Source organism: Electrophorus electricus, chromosome 3 (assembly GCF_041902795.1).
Source record: "Electrophorus electricus isolate QZ-2024a chromosome 3, ASM4190279v1, whole genome shotgun sequence".
Taxonomy (NCBI): Eukaryota; Metazoa; Chordata; class Actinopteri; order Gymnotiformes; family Gymnotidae; genus Electrophorus; species Electrophorus electricus.
The window spans coordinates 8122630-8142211 of NC_137499.1; the positions used below are offsets into that span (position 1 = coordinate 8122630).

General features: G+C 40.5%; 3 protein-coding genes across 4 annotated transcripts in view; 2 read left to right on the top strand and 1 right to left on the bottom strand.

Annotated features, from left to right (window-relative positions):
• nav2a (neuron navigator 2a) overlaps window positions 1-4727 on the bottom strand; it is a 152862-nt gene extending 148135 nt beyond the window's left edge. Inside the window, exons 1-2 of the mRNA XM_081710112.1 lie at window positions 4669-4727; window positions 3298-3830 (exon numbers count right to left, since the gene is read on the bottom strand). Coding sequence (XP_081566238.1) covers window positions 3298-3381 — 84 coding nt within the window. The 5' untranslated portion in view covers window positions 3382-3830; window positions 4669-4727. The remainder of the gene's footprint in view (window positions 1-3297; window positions 3831-4668) is intronic.
• Window positions 4728-5288: 561 nt separating this feature from the next.
• e2f8 (E2F transcription factor 8) lies at window positions 5289-12449 on the top strand. Of its 2 annotated transcripts, XM_027011150.3 has the most exons (14): window positions 5289-5727; window positions 7246-7333; window positions 7576-7821; window positions 7956-8112; window positions 8257-8556; window positions 8750-8905; window positions 9022-9159; window positions 9313-9525; window positions 9618-9702; window positions 9811-10291; window positions 10409-10732; window positions 10943-11051; window positions 11185-11510; window positions 11812-12449. In XM_027011150.3, exons 2-14 carry the CDS (start codon window positions 7253-7255, stop codon window positions 11962-11964), a joined length of 2769 nt encoding a protein of 922 aa, XP_026866951.3. In that variant the 5' UTR covers window positions 5289-5727; window positions 7246-7252; the 3' UTR covers window positions 11965-12449. The 2 variants fall into 2 exon arrangements, with proteins under 2 accessions (XP_026866951.3, XP_081566242.1); XM_081710116.1 differs by lacking the exon at window positions 7246-7333.
• Window positions 12450-13009: 560 nt separating this feature from the next.
• Window positions 13010-19507, top strand: csrp3 (cysteine and glycine-rich protein 3 (cardiac LIM protein)). The gene is made up of 6 exons (XM_035527279.2): window positions 13010-13151; window positions 14047-14189; window positions 16165-16336; window positions 16910-17042; window positions 17207-17300; window positions 18171-19507. Exons 2-6 carry the CDS (start codon window positions 14078-14080, stop codon window positions 18242-18244), a joined length of 585 nt encoding a protein of 194 aa, XP_035383172.1. The 5' UTR covers window positions 13010-13151; window positions 14047-14077; the 3' UTR covers window positions 18245-19507.
• Window positions 19508-19582: the final 75 nt, after the last annotated feature.

Consider the following 19582-nt stretch of genomic DNA (forward strand, 5'->3'; position numbering starts at 1 on the left):
TATTCATTTATAGAAAAATATATTGCAAGTGACATAATACATTTTGTTGTCTGAATAAAAGCCAGCACACATTCACTGATTAAAGTTTATTGCTCTAATCTGATCAGAGTAATACAGAGTGCAATATCAAACCACATAGACCTCATTACTCAGCACGCCCCTCAGCTCCCAAACAAACTCAGAGACAGGCTCCACATTTTAATGAGAGGGATCTTTCGGAGCAGATGTCTGAAACATCACAGCCAAACGTTTTGACTTTACAATTAGTGTCACTCGCTTGCTCCCCCTCTTAGAGCCTCTCTATCATACTGGTGTTTGAGAGAAACCCTGCTATTGTCTCTGACAGAGGTAACACTGTATTGGCTGATTGGGGTAAAGAGCTTCTTGCCTGGTTTCAGGAATTCCCTTTGAGGACTTTGTGGACTCAGCACAATTACTACATCTAATCTCCATCTCTATTCTCTTTCAATTCTGTTCTCCTTAGTCAAGTGTTTCCCCTCAGACACTATTTCACACTGTCTATTTGTCTGTCTATCTCACACACACACACACACACACACACACACACACACACACACACCGGATTATACAAAATGAAAAGTCCTGCATCACTAAATTCATTATGCGCTGAGAGTTAGACACCATCACCAACACAGCCGGTTTCAGCAACCATAGCACAGTGACCTAACAGCCATGTCAACTGAGAAGAAAGCAAGATGTTCAGAATAGAAATATTGTGTAAACATACTTGTTATTCTACTGAAGAGAGTAAAAATCACTCAAGTCCCAAAAGTTCGTTATCCAGTTCACAATTTGCCCTCAGTGCCGCCTACAAAGAGGCAGCCATAAAGCTGCTTCCTGCTCTTGCAGCAGACTTTACACACACACAAAAAAGCTCACCTTGATATTTGCTTAGAACGTAATCTATCCAGTCAAATCCAGATCTTAAGAAACAGTTTGAATGACATAAATGATTCAAACTATAGGATCAAAAAGAACAAAATACTGAAAAATATGCCTACTGGAAGCTGTCATCCTTCAAATGACCCCAAAACAATAAACACATTTAAAGCTATAAAGTACAATGAAGTATTATACAGTGTCAAATCTCTGTGAATAACCAATAGAGCACTACAGAGACACAGTATAAACTACTCAATACAACCACTACCATATTTATTCAATTAGGACTATGTCTCTAATGTACTAGATATGTTTTTATTGATCCTCTACCCTCTTGTCAGTGAAGAGTCATTCAGACTCATTTCAAACTCACACTATCAGACAAACACTTTCATACAGCGTTTGCTTCAGTGCCTTGACTGAATTAACAATTCCATCATGAAATGCATTAATTGCACCTTAACGCTCTTTCTCTGGGAATGTCATTCAATGGACACAGAGAGGACAGGGACACCCCATGTGCAGGATCTATAGTCCAAAAAACATCTAATTACTCACAGCACCGGCAGGTATCTGGGAAATCTATAGGTCTGTAGCATGAAGTAATCAGGCAGGCCTCCAATGGACCCTATGAGTTATTTACTTTAGAATGAGTCCCTTAAGCTACATTATCGCATCTGGCTACAGAGATTCAGTCACCGATGTCAATTAACACTTATAATGGCTTCGGTGTGTCTTTACAGGCATCAGTGACATCAAAGCAACTAAAAATGTGTAAAACAGTTTTCTTTAGTATCTGATTCACTCAAACAACAAACGATACATTTCTGAATTTTATTTAAATGAACTTCCTGTGTAGTGAAACTGCTTTAATATAAAACATTATTATACAGGTTCCTATAGTCTTTATGGAACAGGCAGAGTCTGGGTAAATATCTGCTGCTATGGTGAATGACTTCAATCACTGCCCTAATCTTTATGTACTGCCATGTAAGGGGCACCCTTTTCACCATGGTGGAAAATTAGGGCTTTCTAAACCAAAATTAATATTCATACTACAACAGTATCCCCTCTGATCAATTTAGCACACCTGATAATATCAATAATTTATAAGTAGGGTAAGAAAGTAAAAAAGGTATTTATAAAGAACATATGTGCAGTATCCACAACAGCCCAAATGTTCAAGATTGTTCCTTTTCCCTAAAACCATTTCCCAGTCCTTCAAGATCTTTCCTACATGCAGTTATATCCCAAACTCCCTCTAGGCACAAGATTTACCCTAAAACAACCACACCTCAGTTCAGAAAATCAAAAGACAGAGATCCACTTGGCCTAAGCATCAAATCGGATTCTGAAAAGAGCAAAGTGGTGAGGAATACACTGGTCTGGAGGAACCTGTCAACTATTACAGCTCTCAGCATGGAAACTTTAATCCAAACAGCACCTGCCCATGCTAAGGTTTGTGATGCCTCCTAGTATAATCAGCAGTCTCTGGAAAATAAAGGTTTCCAAATACTCAAGACAACCTCCATTTTTATATCTGTTCAATCCCAGCATGACTGAACCAGTTCAATGGTTCTTGATTACGTTGTTCAGGTGAATGGAGCAGGTACACAATACCAAAGTGCACTTGCTGGGACTGAACTGCTGGAAGAATTTATATATAGATATTCAGAATTTGTGTAAGTTTCTTTTTTTTTTTAATAATTCCACCTACAACTTTGCAAAGACAGGCTTCTCATGCAGTGAGTATGCATGCCATACACTCACAAAGAGTGATATGAAAGCTCAGAGACATGTGCTTTACTGCCAATAATAGTGTATAATGTAATCTGTCCCATCACCGTAGATATATGCATTTGTAAGTACTCATAAAGAAAAAAAGGCAAATCTCTGAATGAGTCAATAAAGCTTCCACTGCACCTGGTACCACACTACTGGGCCATATGCCAAGGGACATGCAAGGCCTTAACCAGCCATAAATGAGACATGTGAACAGCTGAAGCTAACTAATACTCCAAAGGTCTTCATTAAGATTAAAGCTCATGGAGGCTTTAGTTCCTCTAATGTTCCAGGACTGATGATGCATGTCCTGCCTTACAGCCCACTCACAGATACGTGAAGCAGAAGTGCTGAAACTCAAGTCCTTGAAGGCCACAGCACTGCAGAATGCAGTGTTTCTGCTGATGTCCCTATATTCATCTCATCAAAGGCTTGAATTAGAAATGTTAGAATGATACGGTTTAGTGTTTTGTGATATTACAGTTATGATCTAGAACATTTAAAGAGTACATAATCTTGCTTTTGTATGGACCCTGCTGTGAGCACTCTACTAAAAGAACCCTACCGGACTGAGAGACTGGACACTGTCCAACTTATTGAAATGCCCCTTACCTTTTTCTGATCCTCCAAACCATGAATCACATGTTTCTTCCTCTGATGCTGAGGCGGAGGTGCCTCTGCCCCTGAATCAGACATCCTCCAATGACTTCTGATATCCCTAGTGCTGATATCCCAAGTCCTTTAATTAAAAATCCAGAGGAAACAACTGTCCTCTCTACAATTTGCTCTCAAGTTCCAATACCCCCAAATCCAAAGTCAAGTCCCACTTTCTCCCTTTCACTTGTCCATCAGAACTATTTGGTTCAACTCATTACCTTTGCCATGGTAATGTCCAGTCATTCATGTGAATGGGTGGGATTTGGAATCACACTGTGCTGCTTGTCCGTGGCTAAAGCCCAGAGCGGCTGCTTTTTAGTGGGCATCAGGAACAAGAGGAGAGTGCAGCCGTGCACCGGTCCAGCGGTCCACACTTCATAGTTGCACATTTTTCAGTGCTCTCATAAGGTGCTTGAGTTCCTTAATCCACTGAGAATTTGGCAATGGTGTGACTGCATTTTTCCACAAGTTTACATCACAGTGGACTCCTGAGGAATCCCAAAACAAAAAATAATAAATAAGAACATGTGACCAAGAGGAGAAGAATTGACATTATGTGTGACTTCAACTCCAGACCTGTTTACCATTGCAAACAGATGGGTGTGTTGTGGAAAAAAAAAAAAAAAAAAACATTACAAAAGGAATTCGTTTAAATACAGCAAACATTTTAGAGAAGAGTAACTATGCATAAATCTTATTTATGCATACATTTTTTATTATTCATAGAGAATAAACCCATGCACATAATGTGGAGCACAGAATGATATATGATATGTTTTTACTTAACAAGATCTCTATTTGATTTAGTTAGAGCAGCATTAGACCACTGTATTTCTATTGTAGGTTGTCAAGTTATAAATGCGCTGCACCTGTGGTAACTAAGAAAGTCAGTGAACGGAGGCTGCTCCAGTGGACTTCACGGGAGTTCAGATCAACGATACCCAAAGATATCCAAACATAAAATTATCAAGGAACAAGAGTAAAAAATAAAAGACTTGTGCGCATATCTTGCAGAATCAGTAACCAGCGAACCGTTAAACGAACACATTTTTGCTTTCTGAAAGGGTCAATTTTACTAATGTATAGTCATAAACACACGACAAAATTACAAACTAATTTCTTCTTGTAATACACTCCGCAAATATGCATGGAATCGCTGGAACGTATTGTCGAAGCCTTCGTGATTAAATAACCTAGTTCTCTGTAAAAACAATCTTACCCTACATCAAACTGCATCCTAAAACATCATACCTTACTAGTGTGTGCAATACAGTCAGTGCACTCGAAACAGACAGTTGTAAAAATAAAATGAGATGAACTACTTACCATAACCGGACATGGACAGGGATGCTACCCAGGACCAGGCATGCGGGTCTACTTTCAGCACCCAGCACATGTATCTTTCCTCCACCGAGGGGACCCACCACCTCAAACTGATCACATTACGTCATGGCTCCGTGCGCCAGTGTTTTCTCACTGGCTTCGTGCCACGGGGCGTTTCCATGGAAACTGACAAGCCGAACGTTCAGGTTGCCATCTAGTGGCAAATAATTAAATGTCATACACGGAAACGATCTCTCTTTGATTAGTAAAATAAGAAGTTTGTGTGCTGCAAGATGTTTCAAAACGTGTAATGCAGATTACGACGATTGATCTGCTAGTACGATTATGAGGGCCCTATACTGCTCCTATAGAACGCAGACTACATTTTTCACTGGTCAGGAAAATCCGACAGTTACAGAGGACAGTTTTACGGAAATATTCAACAAGATGTGAATAGTCATCCTTCGTGCAGAGAAACTTTGGATACATGAGAATGATGACTAAAGCATTTACTCTCCCTAATAAGACATAATGTCTGGGAGACCGCAGACTCCTCCTCAACCGTAGTTTCATCCAGCTGTGGTTGGCTAGGGGTTGTGCAAGCCTGTGGCGGGATAGAGCGCGCTGCACGCGTATCGCTAGGCGGGACGGATGGCTGGTCAAATACTCTTTTTGGCTGCTTACTGCAATTTGTAAAACGGTTGTCCGCTCGAAAACCAGTGTATTTTATATTGAATTATACGTAGCTTTATGACTAGGGAAATCTAAGCTTTGTAGGTTTAAAAAAAAGCTTTGGGAATTTTGTAATTCTACTTCGCTGTAGACTATGACCTTACAGCAGATGTGGCACTTTCAGACTAGCTAGCTATATTTGCTTCATTTAGCGAGCTAGGTTTCCAAGTGCTTAATGTGAAGCTTGTGAGAATTCTCATAAACTAGCTACCTTGTAGTTTCCGGATTTATTCAAGTAGACAGTAATATTTGCTGTTTAAACGAGCTGGATTTTGTCCGATGGATTTATGACTGAACGGTGTATTTTACAGAATTCACACTTCAACTTGGGTAAGTTACAACCGTGTTACACCTAGCTACAGACTAAAATAGTACAAGGGAAAAGTTGCTCAGCAAGCTAACCTAGTGAATTTACATAGGATAGTTAGCTAGATCTCAAACTGAGCAATTACGTGAAGCATTTAGTGTGGTAGCCCTGAATTTTGCCGCTCAGCTATTGGCTATCTAGCTAAATATCCCCAGATAAATTACTTTATGAAAGTAACAGGCTGTCCGTGGTAGATACCTATTTCAAGAATACATCTATTTGATAGTCAAGTTGTACCTGGCCTATTATCTGGCCGTACCTATATCATAAACAATAGTTTCATGAGTATCTACATTGTCACGATGAACTTTTAATTTTCAGTGCAATCGGCACAAATAAGACAAGCAAACAAGCAGAACACCTAGGTTAGCTAAGATAGCAAGACAGTTATTCCGCCATCTTCCTAAAATAGCTATGCTTCGTTAGCTAGCTAGCTATATAGTTAAGTAACATAGCAAGTAAAAATAAAAAGAGTGGAACTATATAACTAACCTAGTTAGTTAGCTAAGGTTTGAATACTAGCTATATATGTCGTGTAACCTAGATGTCAAATCTAAATTTAAGCAGTCGCACTATTTGGATAAGTAGCTAGCTACATTGGATGGCAGTAACCTGAACAGGTTTGCCCAATACTTGAAGAAATCATGTTTGCTAAAGCTTCTTTTTCGAAAGAGAAGCAAACCTTAGTTTAACTGTTTGGGTGTGTTTTGACATTTGTGGATGTTAAGAAACATGATTCAGGGGTTCTTTCCTGTTAGAAGTTGTGTTACATTTCTGAGTTCCGGTTTGTATCTTTGGAGCCTAGGAAATTCCGCGCCAAGATTTCAAAAAATGTGTACCTGCGCGGGACTCTGCGAAATTCCGTCTCGCGCTGCACATTCATTGGTTACTTTCGATGTGGGGGCGTGTACTTACGAGTTGTACTCTACAATTCGATAGAACGGATGTCAGTTACCGCCAAGCGTCCAAAAATAGTCAGCTACCAGGACCCGGTAATTTGAAATCAAATAACTTTGGTTTACGCATATTACAAAACATAGGTAGCTGGATCGGTTTGACAAAACACAAATCCTATGTGATAACATCTTGAGCAGATCTTCACTATGATTTCGCCCAGATTGTATAATGCTGTTAAGAAAAGGTAATCTTATTTTGTAAAATAAATAAATTATGCTGCTAAGTAATTGCAACGTAGCTAAGTTAGCTAAAGCAGTAGTGCAGGTCTTCCTATCATTCCACTCGATGTTTATTAGTTTTTATTTATATATATATATATATATATATATATACACACACACACACACACACAGATATGTGTGTGTGTGTATGTATGTATATATATAGTTATATATAATAATATATAATTAGTTTTATATATATATATATATATATATATATATATATATATATATAATTTGTGTGTGTGTGTGTGTGCATGCAACAAAAAATATATATTTATATAACTTGTCTGTCACTTGTAGGTGGAAGATGGCCAGTATTTTATTGAATGGCCAAAATTTAGACCAGAAACTTCAGATATGTTCAGAGACCTCATCAGTTAATATACAGGTTAGTCAATTAATATCTTTAAAATCTTTCAAAAACTTTGGGTAAGTTACTTTGCATGTTAGCCAGAAGTGTTTGGGTCCATTACAGTGGATTACAATTTGTTGTAACAGGTACAGAGTACACCATAAATCTAAATATCTTCAGTAACTGACAGTCATGTTTTTATTGAAAAATAACCTTTTTTTTTGTTAACTTATAATAACACATTTACTAACAATGTCTAATTATTGCTTCTTTAAAAGACATGGGGCAAGTTTGTGGAGCCTGTTAAAACCTCAGGGAAATCTGCAACCTCTGGTCCTGCACTTGAGAAGAACATGGGGCCTCTAACAACACCCACAAAGGGCCCGGATGCATCAGGAGAGCCCTGGACCCCCACCTCCAACTTGAAAATGCTCATCAGTGCAGCCAGCCCAGAGATCCGCAACCGTGAAAAAGAGAGGACTGCAGACATCACAGAACCAGAGGAGGGAGAGCGCTCTACTCAGGTAAACCAGCAATTTATGTATGTTACTAAAGCACTGTCCATTGATTTCAATTAAGAATGCTTTCTTTCTTCATCCCTTGTAGCACAAGTGTGTGCATTTGTCTAAGTAACTGTGATGTTTGCTGTTCTCCCCAGGAGCCCGAGCAAAGTGAGGAGGCTGAGAAGTTGCAGCTCAGCCGGAAGGAGAAGAGTCTTGGGCTACTCTGCAACAAGTTCCTGGCTCGCTATCCAGACTACCCAAACCCTGCCATTAACAATGACATCTGTCTTGATGACGTCGCTACTGAACTAAGTAAGCTTTGTTGGAACAATTAAAACTAAAGGGGTCATGTTGTGTAAGAATTTGCCACCTGAACTTGCAGATAATGCTACAATAAAATATCTAAACAGGATAAGTCTTCTTTCAGTGTCAAATGCCTTGTCATTGTTGTCTCAGACGTAGAACGACGTCGCATTTATGACATTATGAACGTTCTGGAAAGCTTGAACATGGTCAGCCGATTGGCCAAGAACCGCTACACATGGCATGGACGTTGCAAGCTGCCACAGACTCTAGCAACCCTGCAGCAAGCAGGTGAGGAGCACCGCTACAGTCAACAGATCCAGCAACTCCGGCAAAGAAGCCTGGAACAGGAGTTTGAGCTGGATGGAGAGGAAAAGGAGAATGAGGAGGCAGATGGAGAGCTCAGCCAGAAGGAACTGAGCTTCACCGAGCTTACAGTGGACTCTAAAGGAGGTCAGTAGCTGTGATCTCATCCACATGAGCACTAATGTATAAGATTCTACATTTGAAACTGTAAAAGGAAGTCCCAGTCAGGTGTTTGTGAGTTCCTCTATGGTTCCCATTGGATGCCTGTGTAAGTGTTGTTGAAGGGGCTCCTGCAGGCCACAGCTCTGACTGCCTCCTGTTGTTGTACCGTCCCCCACAGCCAGCAGCCGGAAGGATAAGTCTCTGCGTGTGATGAGTCAGAAGTTTGTCATGCTTTTCCTGATATCAAACCCTCGCATCGTCAGCCTGGAGATTGCTGCCAAAATCCTCATTGGAGAGGATCAGGTTGTGGACCAGGATAAGAGCAAGTTTAAGAGTGAGTTGAGGTCACCAGCCAATCAAGCCTTTTGTACTCTGCATATGGAAATCACAGAGGGGCTCTGTTTGTAACAGAGTGTTGTAACTTTCCCTCTCTTTGCACTGGGTTTGTAGCTAAGATCCGTCGCCTGTATGACATTGCAAATGTCCTGAGCAGCCTGGAACTGATTAAGAAGGTACATGTGACGGAAGAGCGGGGAAGGAAGCCAGCATTCAAATGGACCGGCCCCGAGGACCTTCCCTCCTCTCAGGGTGAGCCTACAGGCTGTAACACACATTAACTGCAGCAGGAAAGTAGCCATGGTTGTATCCAAATATATGTCCCAGGTCTGCACCTAATATGCAGTTACAGAACTTGTTTGTTGCTAATTTGTTGATTTGTCATTATTTTTGTGGTGTTCTCAGATTTGAAGGTTGCTACACCAATGGCAACTGCATCAGTGACCCGACCACTAGAGTCTCGTGCCTCCATCGATAACTGCACCAAAAACCTCTTCTGCTCACCGGGCTCCAAGCGAAGCTTCACCCGCCATCACTCTTTGGTCAAACTGGCTAAGAGCATAGAGAACGACCGCAGGAAGATCAGCTCAGCCCCATCCAGCCCTGTGAAGATGTCCAGTACGTTCAGGGTTTTCTCTGCAATGCTTCATGGCAGTAATTTAGTGTGAAGATGGTCATTTCCCATGCTTTTCTTCTTTTGGGTGTGTTAGGTGAAGCTGTAACTAGAGAGTTTTATCCCAACAAAATGGCCCACCTGGCAGCGATCTGCAAAATGCAGCTGGATGAGCAGGCAATGTAAGGAAGATTTTTCTTTTGTTTGTTTCACACTCGGTTTGTTTATACAGGGAAGTTGTTACAGGACACGTCTCCTGTTTAAGGTAATATGTACAATTCTTGTTTTAGGGATGTTCATAAGGAGACAGACCCTGAAGAAGGTCGAGTGGAGAGTACTGTTACACTGCCTGGAGGTGCTGCAGCCATATCTGTACTTGAAACTGGGCCCGCCTGTTCTAAAGCGGTTCCGGTTCTGTCCCCAGGGCTCATTTCGTACCTCCCCTCTCCCGGCTCTCCCCTCATACCTGTGCTGCTGCCTCAGCCCCAGGTGGGCCGATCCTATGCCCTCTACGTGCACCACGCCTCTGTCAAGCCCCACATCTCCGCCAGGCCACCACCCACTAGCTTGGCAGTGCGTTCCATGACATTTGAAAGTCCCAGTGCAGCAAACACGAAAGCGTCACCCGTTACCTTGACAGGAGCAGGTCAGGCGACTCAGGTGTCGTCGCAAAGTCACAACCACGGCAGTCCCTCCCTAAAACGTCCATGTGCAGAAATGAGTTTGGAAGGAAGTCCCTCCAAGGTCAGACGGACTGAGGCAAACTCAAAGGTGAGAGGAGAAAAAACAAGTGAAAATTCCTTTATTGAGTGGTCAGATAGCAAATAGTAATAGTACTGCCAGTTTGTGACTCCTTGGGTTCAGCATAACTGTGTATGTCCTTTACAGAACGCTTCCCCAAAGTTGGGTGAGATCCTGCAAGCTCGTCTGAAGGCCCGCAGGGGAGCTCTGATCTCAAGCCGTCCATCCCCGAGAGCCCTGCACCTGGACCCTGAGTTTAGCAAGCCCCTGGAGAGGCATCCTGGTGCATCCAGCTGCCACAGCGCCCCACTGGAGCATAGCCTGGAGACCTTCCTGGAGGGGGAGGAGAGGGGGCGGGTTGAGGCTGGAGAGGCCACACCTATCTCCCTGCCGCCTGCTCACACAGACACGCACAAGAGCAGTCCGCCACTGCCGGAGGGAGCGGCCTCAGCTGGACATATACATACAGAGGTAGAGAAGTCTGCAGATGAGAATGTAAAAAAGAAAATAGATCATTTAAACTCTCAAAAGTAAAATGTTTTTATGCATCATTCAGATATATATCTTAAGCTTCTCCAAGTTGTGTAATATAAGTGCTGTTGTCCTGAAAATCTTCAGAATGTTGCGGTCAGACATTAATTTCTCTGGTTACTTTTAATCTGTGTGTGTGTGTGTGTGTAGACTTTGTTTCCTACAGGTTATATAATTCCCCTCTTTAAGGACAGCTCCAGTGGAGAGACGCTCAAAGCCTCCACCCCCACCTACAACATCTTTCACACTCCAACTGCAGGTCAGCCAAGCTTTATGCTAATTAACTACATAAAACCAGTATGGTTTATGCTGTAAATCATGTTGGTAATAATTAGTGTTGAACCATAGTGTTGTATTGCTCAATGGTTACTGATGGTGTGTGTGTCCTCCAGGCTCCAGACCGCCCCCATCCCAAGAGTTCACACCCACCAGCCTCCCCCTGCATCGGGTCTCTCCTGTCTCTCCTTTCCCTGCCCATGGGCAGCGGGCCCACAGCCCTAGCCCTGCCATCCTCAACTTCACCCTGCGGAATCTGGGGCTAATCCCCCATACGTCCACGCCCAGCGCCACCCCTCCAGAGCAGGGCAGCCCCGCTCCCTGCCCCCACCCAGGGCTTCCCCCACAGGGCATGATCTTCGTCAAGCCCATGTCCCCGGCCGGACCGCTTCCTCCCGGCACGCTGCATGCCCAGCCTCTCACTCTCATCAGCATCCAGCAGGTCAGGGGATAACCTAGCACTAGAGATTGTACACAAACGTGTGTTACTGTCATTGACATGATCTGTTTGTTATGCAGTGGTAGCTCAGTGGTTAAGGTACTTGACTTGTAATTGGAAGGTTGCTGCTTCAAGCCCCATCACTGTCAAGTTGCCACTGTTGGGCGCCTGAGCAAGGCTCTTAACCCTCAATTGTTCAAGTTGTACTCAGTAATAATTGTAAATTGCTTTGGATAAAAAGCTTTACTGGCACTAGCTCATTTTCCCCGTCTAAATAGATGCTTATCTCCTGGTCTTCTTTTAGCCGCTCCTGACCACACCCAAAGGTGGTACCACCCTCCAGCACAGTTTCTTCCACACACCTGTCTCCTCCCTCCCCACCATAGCTACACCCCCAGCACCCAGGAGCCTCTACATCCCCCAGAGAAAGCTGGAAGTGAACTCGGAGGACATCTAAATTGTGTTTTACATCCACAATGATGAACATATTTGTAGCATTTATCTGCTGTCAAGCCACTATCTTCTGAGCCTTGTTTGCGTGTGCATGCATGCATGCGATCGAGTGAATGTGCACATGAGAGGTTTGTATGATTTTATTTAACTAGTACTGTAGATTTTTGCTTAATCTTTATTCCTCTGTTTTTCTGGGGTTTTCACTGTGCTTTTGGACTCTGTATGGTAGACTGAGCCAGAGTACGTGTGGGTATGGTGCTTTCCACTCAGATATGCCTCCAAATATAACCTGGTATAGTTCTATCCACCAGGCAGTGGTGGAGGGATTTTACCCTCAACACACATAAACCCAGGGCTTTGTAATCCAATAGACTTGACATTTGATGTGCAGACATTCTTTTGTAATGGATTAGCTTTGTAAATGTACAAAATGCTGTAACATGATTTGTATGGGGATTTTAAAAGGAAAAAAAAACGTATGGGTGTTTTGTTTTAATTCATTTTAATATTCAAAGACTGTGCCTGTCGTTTATACACATCTGTATCCTATCACCTTGACAACTGGTGCCAAATGACCCTAAAATATTACTGTGCCATATGTTTATAGGAATTGCTGGTGCTATGGAAATGAAGTATTATAGATGTATTAATAAAGTAGCGATCTTCCTACTGTGTATTCTTTATTTTCACAGATGTCCAAGCAAATGAAATTCTGTAAATTCTATAGTCATAATTAATTTCACTTTAATGTAATTTAGCAAAGTGGGTGTGGATTTTCTAGCCTTTTCTTACTATAACCTGGATGTTGTAACCAATAACACATTGAGTTCACACATCATCAATGTCTAGTAATTGCACGATTGCAAATGCAATAGTTTCTCTAGCATGCTTTATAGATTATTGTTTTTCAATTGCAGAGATGTGAGCAGTGTCACAGCACTGTGTGTATTAACAAGTACTTCTTTGTCAGTGGTTATTTTAGGAAGATTCTATAATCTGGTTGTCAGCAACACTTCTGCTCCTGGTGAAAGTGGGTGAGGGGGTGTATACAGTTGGGTGGAAGATGCCCAGTATATAAGGTCTGTCTGAGGGTCTGAAATGGACTGAGTGAATACAGAGCTGGTTGTGTTTCTGGACTGAGTGGAGAGTACAGAGCTGTGTGTGTTTCTTGACTGACTGGGTCATCTCTTAGTAAGTAGTGTGCAAGGATTATGCATCTGAATTACTGAGCTAACAATATATAGAGGTGAAATGAATATTGTATAACTAGCATTTAGCATTTTGCTGTTAACCCTAAAAATACATACATGATATTCCCCTTGTTTAGTCATTACTAAACAACCAGGTACCTGTGCTGTGAAAGTAAATTTCCTGAGTTTCATATTTTCCAATAAATGCAAATATTTTTAATAATTTAATATTCCTTATGAAATGAAATAATTTAATGTTGCATAATTTCAGGACATGTTCCAGAAGTCATAATGTAATTCATACATTATATTATCTAATCAAAACATTGTACTAACCAACTTTAGACTTCACTCAGTGGTTTTATATTGTATTTCCTTAATGTTTTTCAGTTAATGACATTTTCATTAGGGGTGCAACTCTGTGAGACACTAATTTGAACAGGGCAGATTAGCAGGTGTTCTGTATTTTCTAAGCTGTTGCTTTAGCTAGAACTATTTGTGGAGTCTTATCAATGCATTCCACTCTAGTGACGGGGGTCTGCACATGGTTTGAACAGAACATTTGACTCAGACAAAGATAACACATAGTTTTGCTAGCCTCAAGATCACATTATAACCTCATCAGGGGTTACCTGATATTGCCTATGTATGGAATGGATGTGGGTGGGAAATGGCTGTGTGGCTAGTGGGTCTCGTAATATTAAATAAGTAATAGCTTAGAGAAGATTTATGGAATAAGAACCATAATAAGTATTAAGTTATACAAAATCAATTTGCTTATTACATTGTAGTGAAGTCTGAGAACAGATCAGCAGCAAGCAATGGTAGCCATGTTTGTGACTTTAATCGTAATGTTAACAGTCCATTGGGAGCTTAATTGAGTTCTCTTCTTCAAGCCTCCTAAATAAAGCCTTGTTCAAGCCAAGGATGCCAAACTGGGGTGGAGGGGCTAAGTGTGCAGCCTGTGAGAAGACTGTGTACCATGCTGAGGAGATCCAGTGCAATGGCAGAAGCTTCCACAAGACCTGCTTCATCTGCAGTAAGTGCAGCATCTGTTAAGCTTGTGTGGAAACTCCTTTTGGTTCGTTTCTCGCTGTTGTACTCGCTTCCTCTTTCTTCCACTTTCTAGCTGTCTCTAGTCAGTTCCCCTTTTTGTTCTTTCAGTCTTCTTGATTACAGGTATCAGATTTATCGGCAGCTGGTTTACATGACAAAAATGCTGACTAGGGAACTTCCAAGTCTATCAACATATTAACCATCATATAGGCCTTGCTGTCTCAAAATGAAAAAAGATTTAACCTGACAACTTTTACGGAGTCAACAATCTAACCTGCTTCCTTAAATTCTTAGGGTTTATGTGGATTAGGATGTACATCAGACAATGGCTTTGGAACACACCCTTCATTCAGGCCTTGCTCAGTAAATAATCTCCTTTTATTTAATTGCTTCATGTTAATCTGTTTGGCAAAGGCTTGCTGCCTAATGAAATGCACTGGAGGGTGTCCTTTATCAACAGAGGCCCATTACGGTGCTCTAAGCTCTTAGTCAGTAGCATCCTAAAGAAAGCACAGGACACATCTTCTGCAAGCAGAATGCAAGCCAATTAGGACTATCCAATGTCGGCAGCAAAGTGCCATGTTGATGGACACAGAATTCAAGTAATTAGAGAAAATGACCATTCTATCCATCCACCACATTTCAAATGTGAACAAATGCCATGTTAGTTATTCACTGTGCGTAGGGCATGGAGCAGACCAGAACATAGCTAGAAGGGACAACTGGGAGCATTCAGGCTTTGCGGATTCTCCTTGTAATTAGGTACCATTCAAGTGCTGTTTTTTCTGTTTATTGAGCTTTGCACTGGCATTAGGAGATTTGGTCTCCCTGCAGCGCCTGCCTGTTTAGCCCAAAATTAGACACTGATGCCAGTCTTGTTGGGAGTAAGAGCACAACAGCTGACAGGAGACAGGGAGGAGATGACAGGCACTAGAGATCAGGAGACTGAGATCAGAGTCCAGCTCAAGTTCTAGGCTTATCAGAGATAGTGTTCAAAAATCTGACCACATTAAGGACAGGTGGGTCAGTTACTTTAGCCAAACGTAATCAGCCCCTCTCAAGTTTCACATTTTGATGTTTCAGACACATCTTAAAATGGATTCAACTTTGTTTTCAGCAATCTATGCACAGTCCACAATGACAAAGCAAAAACAAAGTTTTGTCAATGTATTTACAAAAACTAAAATATTCCATTTGCATAAGTATTTGGACACTTTACTTCGTAGTTGGGTTAAAGCACCTATACATGACCCTACAAGCATGTCACTTTGTTAGAAGTTTCTTCTGTTAGAAGTTTCCATTCTCCTTGGCAGAATCATTCAAACATTGCCATGTTGGATGGGGAGAGTCTGTGTATACCCATTTTCAGGTCTTCCTGGGTTCAGGACTTAATTCTAGCTGGACCACTCCAGGATTTTTTTTTTGAGGCTTTTACCAAAAGCCCCTCCTTGCTTTTCTTTGCCTTTGTGGTTTTGGGTCATTATTGTGTTGAAATGGAAACCGTCAACCCAGCTTGAGAGCTGCTCTAAAAAGTTTCACATTCCCCTTCCTTTCATCCTGATGCATGCTGACTCAAGAGAAATTGTAGAAGCACTTGAAGGACTATCAATAGGGGATGCACCAGAATTAATTTGTCAATATCATAACAAACGGTCTAAATATTTATGTAAATGCATACAAAACATTCTACAAAACAATTTTTGCTCGTTATTGTACAGTATTGTGTAGTTTGATGAGAAAAAGAGTTTAGTCCATTTTAAAATGAGCTTGAAACATACAAAATTGAGAAAAAGATGAAAGGGTCTGAAAATGTTCAATATACACAGTATAGATAAATAATATAATGTATGTTAATATTATGCAAATGTTGATTTTCTTGCTCCAGTAATTATATGAAAAACACATTTTTCTCTAAAAGCTACAGCCATTTGCCAGTCCTATTTCCTGTGTTTTCACAGTGGCCTGTAGGAAGGCCCTGGACAGCACCACTGTAGCAGCACATGAGTCAGAGGTCTACTGTAAATCCTGCTATGGCAAGAAATATGGTCCAAAAGGGTATGGATATGGCCAAGGTGCCGGAGCACTGAGTTCGGATCCAATGGACAACCAAACCCAGCTCCAGTACCAAGAGTAGGTCCAGATCATGCTTTCTGTGCATGAATGTGAAAGATATCTCTGTAAACATTTCAATTACAAGAAAAAATTAATATTATGAATAAGTTGTTCTAGAAAATCTGAGCCATTGTAAAATATTTCTAAACAGCAAAATAAACATAAACTAATTTATTATTAAAAATATAAGAGTTACAATATTTATCATTGTTATTCTACACAAATTGTATCAGTAGGAGCTGCATATAGCTGTTAACAGATATTAAACAAGTAAAAGGTGTAACCAGGTCAGATCAAATCAAGTTGTCTTTGCTTCCACTGAAGACAATATTGTTCTAGTCCATTACTTTGAAAAAAATCAGTGGATTTGCATTTATTCAGTCATAACTTTTAAAATTATATGAAAATCCATTAGGATGACATTTTATGAGAAAACATTTCCAGAAATCTTATGGTGAGTTATGTGGACTGAAAAAAAACCCACCTTTTGTTCTATTGCCAGTGACGAGATTCAATTATGGCACCAACATCACAAACAAGTGACTCATATAAAAGTTACATAATGCATGTTTGCTCTTTTTGTCTTTTGAGACCTAGACCACCTCAGCACTCATCCACAAACTCCAATCCTGTGAAGTTTGCCCAGAAGTTTGGCAGCTCTGATCATTGTGCACGCTGTTCCAAGGCCGTGTATGCAGCAGAGAAGGTCATGGGTGCAGGCAAGGTCAAGCCACTGTCTTTACCATGCATTAGATGGACTTGACTAAAAAGAACCCCATTCTGACTGCTAAAGAAACTAAAAACAAATGTTACTTAATGATCATCAATAGTAATAAAACTTTCGTTTGGCTTTAGTGAAGTAAACATTACAGTGTGGTTTATCTGCAGCCCTGGCATAAGACCTGCTTCCGTTGCCTGCTGTGTGGAAAGAGCCTGGAATCAACCACAGTGACCGATAAAGACGGCGAACTCTATTGCAAAGGTATACACTGACTGGTGCACTTACCTTGTTGAGCTGATAGAACTGCATGCATTAGCTCATTTGAGTGCAGCTAATCCTATTACCATTGCTTAACTAAGATCTTCTAGTTCCTGACTCAGACACTGGAGAGCAGAATTGCCATTACCCTCTCTTGATGCAATCACCTCACCCACCCTCCTATGAGAGGGGCACAAGTACCCTTGATTATGGTGTGGATGAGGTGTACATCTTTAAAAGCATCTCACTGAGGACTGTTTTTGATCAATGGTCACTCAGCATAATGGAGTGACAGAGGATTAGAATGAGATCACATTAACTGATAAATGTGAGTCGGTAAACAAAGAGCTTTCATTAGCTCTGAGAGGAGTGCGTCATCAGCTGAAAGTGAGTGAACACCTTTGATCAAGAACCCAAACTCTGAAGAAAATAGCCTGAGATTTTATATATATATTCACCACACACCCATTTTGCATTTACATTCACTGGCCACTTAATTAGGTACAACTGTCTTATAGGCAAATTTTATTGTTGTTGTCACAAAGTAGTTCATCTGTCACCATCTGTTACCATGCATAATTAACCAACTATCACTAGTTTTCAGAGGATTTGGAGGATAGTTAATGCAAACTGTGCTTTAACCTGTCTCTAACCTGACACTTGAGCAATATTTCCAATAAATAACATGGATGAGGATGTAAATATTAGCATATTCAGAATACATTTTCCCACAGGCCTATAAGAGGAATGTTCAAACTTCATCAACTGCTTGAGTGGGATGAAAATCAGATACCAATTATATATATATATATATATATATATATATATATATATATATATATAAAAATTTATTTTAAACATTTTTTTTTTCAGTTTGTTACGCAAAAAACTTCGGCCCTAAAGGACGAGGCCTGGGCAACATGGGCGTGGTGGAGGAGAGCGAATGACAGCTTTGACCAACTGGCCAATCCTAAATGTCAAATACATTTTTTATTTACATGGAAGACAAGGCCATCTAGAGAGATTGTATTGAGAGTCCTTTGAAAACATATCAATGCAGCATGGACCTCTATAACAAAAACAATCTACAAACATTGTTTAACATTTGATTATTTTAGTAGCCTAGCTAGATGAATTATCAGGCAACTACATAAAATGCAAATAATGTAAAGCTCCCCTTAATGGGGGGAAAATAAGAGTTATCAATTATACTTCTCATCCATAATTAATGATGCATTTTTCCCTTATAAACTTCACAAATTTTCATACACAAACATTTCTAAACACTTATGTTAATTTATACAAAATTATTCATTAGTCCCTTACTGAACAAAGCCTCTCCTTTATACTAAAGCAGCAGGACAACCTGCATATTCTGCAATCATGTTACAAACACACTGCAGTACCACTTGTATAAAAAAAAGACCTGCTGTTTTATTTTTGAACAGAACTATTTATACTTGTTGGATCACAAATGCAGTGAGTCATCAAAACATCTATCTGGATGAAACACCTTCATAAGCAACTTACAAAACAGAGCTGGTTCTATTCCAAGAATGTATTTTACTTATAGCACAACGTGCTTTCCCAGTTGTAAAATTAAAAAACAGCATCAAATGAGACAAAAAAAAAAAAAAAAAAAAAAAAGAGAGGCTGACAGTGTCACTGTATTCAGACACAATGTTCAGTCCTATACAAGGCAGCACTGAGCCCTCACATCTGAGGACAATTCAGTGACTGAAACTGCAGACAATTCTAAAAAAAGATCAGAACAGTCACAGCTGGAACATTCAGAGTAGTGGTCAACAGCTAGAAACAAAGAACTAATAGTGGGCAAATGCTGCAATTATGAGCAGAGTCCAGATATGAAATACAAGCACTTTGGTTCCTCTGATGCATGGTGAGGGGGGGGGGGGGGGGGGGATTTATTAAGAAATTGGATTACCATTATTTTGAATTAAGCAGAAACATTTTCTGATAGTGATTTCTCTCCATTAAAAAGGCTCAATATAAAAGTATTTTGTCAAGTTATGTACATTTTCTGCCTAACTGTTCCTCTGCTTACAAAATAGTTCAGATCAAAATATACCAGTGTACGTACACACACACACACACACTTTATATATGTATGTATGTATGTATGTATGTATGTATCTTTACAACTATATTCAGACTTTAAAAGAGCCTTCATTAAATTTAAAGTACAAATTTTTTTTTTCCTGTGAAATATATTACAAAATAAGGCAGACAGTTGCAACAACATGCCATCACTCAAAGCAACGTCC

Coding starts and splice junctions, on each gene's coding strand:
- e2f8 (XM_027011150.3), top strand. CDS start 7,253: ATGGCCAGTATTTTATTGAATGGCCAAAATTTAGACCAGAAACTTCAG. Junction 9,703..9,810: donor CAGCTGGATGAGCAGGCAAT/GTAAGGAAGATT, acceptor TTCTTGTTTTAG/GGATGTTCATAAGGAGACAG. Junction 10,292..10,408: donor GGACTGAGGCAAACTCAAAG/GTGAGAGGAGAA, acceptor TGTCCTTTACAG/AACGCTTCCCCAAAGTTGGG.
- csrp3 (XM_035527279.2), top strand. CDS start 14,078: ATGCCAAACTGGGGTGGAGGGGCTAAGTGTGCAGCCTGTGAGAAGACT. Junction 17,043..17,206: donor AGGTCATGGGTGCAGGCAAG/GTCAAGCCACTG, acceptor GTTTATCTGCAG/CCCTGGCATAAGACCTGCTT. Junction 17,301..18,170: donor CGGCGAACTCTATTGCAAAG/GTATACACTGAC, acceptor TTTTTTTTTCAG/TTTGTTACGCAAAAAACTTC.